The sequence below is a fragment of the Melanostigma gelatinosum genome, assembly GCF_949748355.1.
Source record: "Melanostigma gelatinosum genome assembly, chromosome: 16".
Taxonomy (NCBI): Eukaryota; Metazoa; Chordata; class Actinopteri; order Perciformes; family Zoarcidae; genus Melanostigma; species Melanostigma gelatinosum.
The window spans coordinates 11,610,349-11,616,742 of NC_136649.1; the positions used below are offsets into that span (position 1 = coordinate 11,610,349).

The window sequence follows — 6,394 nt, forward strand, 5'->3', positions numbered from 1 at the left end:
ACACAAACAAATTATACACATAATGAATACAAATACAGTGCCAGCGTCAGTCATTTCATTGTACTTTTAATACATTAACTTGAATGTAAATTGTTATACATTTGAATTCGATGAATGAAAAGTACTTTTATACTGAAGTTCAGATGACATAAAGAGTCCAATATAAGTCTAAGACTGAAATAACGATCAATGTAGAAGAGAATCATCAATTAATAACTTTTATCTTCAGAAAATAAATCTTTCCTTCTCTAATAATAATAATAATACAGGTTAAAGTGGTGAAACTTACTCCCAACCATTCATTTTATGTAGTAATAATTATAATATAATTTGTATAATAATATAAAAGGTAATCAATATCATCGTTAAAGAGCAAAAAATAAATAATTAAAAGAAAACACAAAATAAAAATGCTACAACAGTAATCAGAATAATTTAAAGATTTTCAACATTAGAAAAAAATAAATGTTTAGAGCAAAGAGTTGGGGCGATTACATCAGAAGGGTCAGCGCTAATGTGCGTGTTTCTGTCCAGGGTCCCCAGAGCGGACCGCGGTGGGCTGCCCTCACGAAGAAAATTAACAACATCTGGACCTGGAAACTTCTACCCAGTTCACCTCGTGGGGGCTTTAATAGGGTAAAAGGGTAAAAGTGAGTATGTGATTAGACCGTGCAGGGGGAAACACCCCAGTGCATATATATGAGGACACATATTTCATACCATGCTACAGCATAAAGGTCTTGTTCAGCATGGTGTTTTAGCACCTCGCTGGACTCCGAAACTCCTAAACACATGCAAATGTGACACGTGTCATATGGAAAATGACCTCAACTTGCAGTAATGCAAGTCAAGAGGTGGCAGAGTTACACACACACACACACCTCTTTCAAGGGGTAAGAGGTTTGGGTAAGCTGTAAACACAAGTGACAATGTGTACATGGGTTCTCCGACAGACATGGACACACTCACACATGAACAATCACACACACACACACTTGGCACAAAGCTTCATTAGTCTCACATTTAGCGTCAACGTAAATAAAGATTTAGTTTCACGGAGTGAAAAACTACCTTTCACGATCACACACCAGGAAATATTACGTCCATCGCCACAAGAGGGGACTGATACACAACGTCATCATTTTTATACAACTTGTCAAAGGCTAAAATGATTGTGGCACTAAATCACTTTTACAACCACTTCACATGATCCTCCCTATGGGATTACTTAAAGTTGTTACCATACCACATGTTACAATGATTGTGTATCTGTTCTTTTATAATTCTTGGATCCACAACGCCAGTTACCACTGGTCTAAATCAGCTGAAGCGCGAATCAGAGTCAGCTGACATGATATTGACCAGGTGTCATGTCCCACATTAATTTCTACTGAACCACGTCCTGACTGTTGATGCCACCTCCTGGACCTCTCCGTTGACGGGGGGCGCCTCGCGTGTGGTTTCATTGGTTGTTTGGGGCTCAACAGCCACGCCATTGGTCGTCAAAGCGTCAACAGCCATGTTGTCGACTGCTATGGCGTCACTAGCTCCTGCATTTGCTGCCTGAGACTCGTTTCCACTGAGAAACTCAGAAGGTGGGGAAGTTGTTGTTGTTGTCTGACTACCAGCACCATTGGTTATTGCAGCCGTTGCTCTGTTGGTTTGTGCGCTGGCTGTTCTGCTGAGTGCTGATGTCTGACTCGAATTTGATGTGCAGACATGATCAAGTCCTTGCTCATCAGAGAAGAAAGTGTTGTTGTTGTTGTTATTATTTGGCTGTGTGGTTACAGAGGAATCTGGGTTTTTTTCAGTTGCGGCAGGTGGATTTGAAGTCCATGAGTCCTGGTCGAAGTCTGGAATTTGATGGACGACTATGGGGATCAGGCCGACCTGATTTAACCCAACGGGCTCATTGGCTACATGGTTGCTTGTGGACGGCTGATTAACTTCGGTGCTAATTGCTGACTGCCAGTTATTGGAGCAGAGGACTGCTGGAATGCTGCAAGGAGAAAAAAAATCATAACAAAGTCATAAATAACATTTGCTTAAAATTGATTTTCAACAGTGACAGTGTTTTTTGTGAGCCGGACGTCCCGAGATTGTTGGCAAACTGGGCTTTGGATAAAATATGGATTGGATCCCATATTGTACTACATACAGTAGTACACTTTGTAATGGTATTTGGCCTCTGGATTTAGCGGTTTAAAGTGTTTGTTTAGTTTGTTAAATGGTTTGTTTGGTGTCGCTGCAGCAGAAGGTGCATGGTGTTGCTTGTGTGGCTGATTAGTGATTTGGTCCCAGCTGTGTGCTGATTTGTTCCTAGAGCTGCCTTAGTCTTTGGGACTTCCATGAATTATTGAATTTCAATATAGCTTTAGTGTGTACGCGTTGTAAACCTGGCATACACACCTGTTCAGCTGCTTCTGAAGCGCCTGAGCATGTTGGTTACACTGGTCCAAGTAACAGGCCTGACCTTCCACAAACTCAGTCAGGCTCCGCATGTGGTTGGTCTGAAGAAACAAAAACAACAACCAAGACACATGAAACACAAGACAGAGGAACAACATCAACAGCCTGCATTTAAAAAAAGTAAAAACTCTTAAATAACTTAAATAAAAACAAATCCTTGATCGATAAATTGTAATTGTGAGGAGATATTGAATGACAAACTACGGTCAAATATTTATTAAATAGTTTTGCCGGGCGTTGGATATTTCATTGAGAGTGTGTGTTTACAGTTCATCTCACAACTGTTAAAAGTAATCCACACTAGTGCACCGAGCTTTAGAGATATGTCTGAATCTTATACTCTGTGTGTTTGTGTTCACGTACGTGAGTGTTGCTGATTCCTTCCACAACTCGTCTTGTAATTTCTGACTGTCGATCGAACAGACTCTGACAGATCCTCTGCTCCATCTCTGCCTACACACACACACACACACCTAATTATGTCCAGCTTTATAGCAAAAAACAAATACCAGAAGGGTTTAGGTCTGGATAAGCTGAACAATAGAAAGAAAACTATTACTGCAACTAACAGGGCCATAAGCAATTATAAAACTAGTAGCATTGTTAAAATCATCTCCCTCTATTACAGTACGAAGAATTTCTATTTCAGATCCTGTGTGCTTTTAAACGATAAACATGCACTTACCTGAGAGATCTCCTGGGCCCACATCTGATTGGATGAGAGAGACAGAGGAGGACATGTGACTTACTCAATGACCTAAACAGCAAGTTCAGTTGTGTCCGTCAGTGTTCGTATCCCTCGAATGCCACTGACCTTTAGCCATTTAACACGCAGGAAGCTGAACATGTAGGAGACATGAGACAAGTAGGCGTCTTCCAGCAGGTTTGCATTCAGGTTCTGACAAAGAGAAAGCCATAACCCATAACCGTACTGAAGAAAACTGATATTCATTTAAAAGAGACGTTTCTATATCAGCGAAGGTCAGACGTTGTGACTCACTCTGCCCTCTCGGTCGGCTTCGTGTGCTTTTCTCAGTCTGGTTTTCGCTATGTCCAAGTCCAAACGCTTATTCACCAACATCTTGCGCTCAGCCTGTGAACAAACAAACACACACTTGTTCATAGCCATGTTAAAGCATGCAAACAATGTAGAAGCTGAGCATGAACAAAAGAACAAAGAAAGAGAAGCGATTAGTGAGAATGGTACACGGTGTGCCACAGTGATGGTGTGTCTGTTACCTGCATGGCTCCGTATTCCCCCTCAGTGAAGCTCCTCAGAGGGGTGAGAAAGTGGATGTTGGTGCTTTGTACAAACTTCCTCTCTGCCTCGCCAAGCTGCTTCTGAGCCTCTCCACACCTGAGCAGTGCACTTCCTGAACAGAAAACACAACTTCTATTTACAGACTGAAAATGACTGATGTGATGTGAGCCGTACTATTCAGATCAACATTGTACTCATGATGTATACTCGCCATAGGGCGTGTTGGACCCAATCCCCAACCCAGCCTGGGTCATTTGGTCTCCCAGGACCTCGTGTGCACGAGGCCGAGGGGGGGCGCTCCAATCCAGATGCTCGTACAGCCGGTCCTCTAAGCGCGCTCCTGTTCATCAGGGGTCAGAAAGCTCAATTCAGCTGCAAGGGTCCTCTTTCAATTATATCTTATAATATTTGACATTTGTTCAGCAGATGCTATCGTTCTAAAACAAATTACTTTGTAACATGTGATGAGAACACAAACAAACACCTCACAAACCTTAAAATGGGAGTAAAAAAACAAGTCAGGATACTGCAAAGGACACTTAATAGGCTACCTAAGCTCCTGCATGTATTCGATACTGTATTCTATTCAAGACAAGCATTCAAAATGGATATTTCATAAAACAATGTGGAACAAAACAGAAGGTAGCTGCCTACAAACTGCTGCTTCTTGCCATTAGCCCAAACCGAAGGTAAACAAAAAGGATTCTGCGGAAAGACTAAAAGCCCTCGATCAATAATAGGATCTGCAAATATATCCTCAATGCTGAATAAACATTCGAGATTATTATTATTATTTCTGGCAGCTGCATGGTCCCCGTACCTTACAGACCACAACCACTTAAAATTCCATTAGCGGAGGAAATTGGAGGCAAAAGAATAAACATGCCTATTCATCTGAACAGGCCAATTTTGCGGTGAAAGCAAACAGAAGAGCATACAGGAGCTGTACAGTATCGAATAGAGATCAAATACTGGTTCCCAGAGGTAAAGAGTCATCATTTAACGTTAGTGGTTTCATGTAGACCGGCTAGGGTGCACTTGTGTCTTTAACTGGCTGTGGGCTGGTGAAAACATGACGATGGTACGCTCATCAGTACAGTCTGTATTTGGTTTTAAGAAGTTCATATTAACATACATGAATACTGGTAGATAATGTCTCTACAGTAAAAAAAAATTTAAAATGCTTTTTGACAATATACCAGGGATGTAAGGTATATGTCTGCAGTACATATTGTATCTTTGACAGAGGTCAGTGAAATGGGTTTGATGTAAAGCTAACCAATACCAATAAATGAAATTCTCTCGCCTGAATTGGGTTGCAGTAAAACCTCAGTCTGCCAGACTATCTGGTCCGTCCAGGTCCTGGTGGCGTCTGCCCGGGCAAAGAGCTCCTCCAGCCCGGGTTTCAACTCAGTCTTCTCCGCATGACCGAGACTCTCCTCCGTGTACTGGGGCGGAACCACAAGCAGTTTTATTACAGTTTAGCTTACGTTAATTCTCACGTTATCCTCGACTTTTTTATTTTACCTGAACAGCCCGGTTGATGAACTGACCAGCATCCACAGCCAACCGCGTCAAATCCATGTGAACGTCCCAAGGTCGCGCCCTGTCCTCGGTGGTCCAACAGAACGTTGACGGTTAAACTACCGTTCGCTATAAAAGAAGCCCGCAGAACAACGGCCAGCTGACCTCGTCATGGCCTCGACAGTTAACCGCCACTCTCTCGCCAGATTACGGTCCGTTAACACCGACCAGCCGAACACAAGCACCTGCGTGTGTGTTGTTGCCAGTTTATCCTCAAGCCATACTGAGACGTGCTTTCCTCTTAACAAGTCGCTGCTTTACAGCCTCGGTTTGACCATAACGGTGACCCTTTAGTAACGGTTACACCGACGGGCGGTTGGGCACACCCTTTTGTCGTGTAGCGTTATTTATGTTTACGTTAGTTATCTCCGTCTCCTTGCTAGGATTTTTAATGTGCTGTCGTTAACGCTATCTTAACCACAGCGTGTACGACTGAATTATTTATACAAATATAGCCAACGTTACGTTTAACAGCAAACTAGCCGTTTAAAAGTGGAAATGTATGGACTTTTAAAACTGGGTAAAAATAATGACAATATTCTAGAAGACCTCCGATTTCTTTATGATAGAGTGCCCGAGACGTCCGGTTGCGACTTTCAGAATAAAAGCATAATCTCTACACGCCTACGCCACGATTAAATGTACCTTAAAAAAGATGGTCTTCCCGTAATGTAAAAAGACAAAAGTCACTCGTTTACGTCCTTAAAAATGGTCCATATCCAGTGCTGGTTTGGGAAAGCTCCTCTTCGTTTGAAACAATCATTGAAGATCCTCTATCCAAAAGAAGTCTGAAAGATCAGCCATGCATTGACAAAAATGAGGAAAGTCATGATAAAAAACACAGTGACAGCTTGAGAGTCTGAACTCATGACTGGGCAACAAAAAAAGCTTGCTCACTTAAAGCCATTCCACATCACTTCCGTCGTCTACTGCTATCCTCACCCAGTCTTTCTTCAGCCTCTTAAGGCTTTCAAGAGCAAACACTTGGCTCTAATTGGTGCTCCTCTGAAAAGAGTCAGCTGATTCGACCATGATATGCGCCAGAGAGAAGCGCGCGCGCACACACTCACACAGGGGATT

General features: G+C 42.4%; 1 protein-coding gene across 1 annotated transcript; it reads right to left on the reverse strand.

Annotated features, from left to right (window-relative positions):
* Nucleotides 1-43: 43 nt before the first annotated feature.
* On the reverse strand, nt 44-5,852 carry LOC306790183 (endophilin-B1-like). Its single transcript, XM_079286320.1, has 10 exons — nt 5,258-5,852; nt 5,037-5,178; nt 3,942-4,070; nt 3,709-3,842; nt 3,470-3,562; nt 3,284-3,367; nt 3,155-3,178; nt 2,833-2,922; nt 2,410-2,510; nt 44-1,999 (listed from the first exon to the last, which is right to left on the reverse strand). Exons 1-10 carry the CDS (start codon nt 5,312-5,314, stop codon nt 1,381-1,383), a joined length of 1,473 nt encoding a protein of 490 aa, XP_079142446.1. The 5' UTR covers nt 5,315-5,852; the 3' UTR covers nt 44-1,380.
* Between the last annotated feature and the right edge of the window lie 542 nt (nt 5,853-6,394).

What these genes read in the sequence shown, in the direction of transcription:
- LOC306790183 (XM_079286320.1), bottom strand. Translation starts at nt 5,314, where the DNA reads ATGGATTTGACGCGGTTGGCTGTGGATGCTGGTCAGTTCATCAACCGG. An exon ending in TCATCAACCGGGCTGTTCAG is followed by an intron (nt 5,179 to 5,257) that starts GTAAAATAAAAA and finishes GTTCCGCCCCAG; the next exon opens with TACACGGAGGAGAGTCTCGG. An exon ending in TGCGTGTTAAATGGCTAAAG is followed by an intron (nt 3,179 to 3,283) that starts GTCAGTGGCATT and finishes TCATCCAATCAG; the next exon opens with ATGTGGGCCCAGGAGATCTC.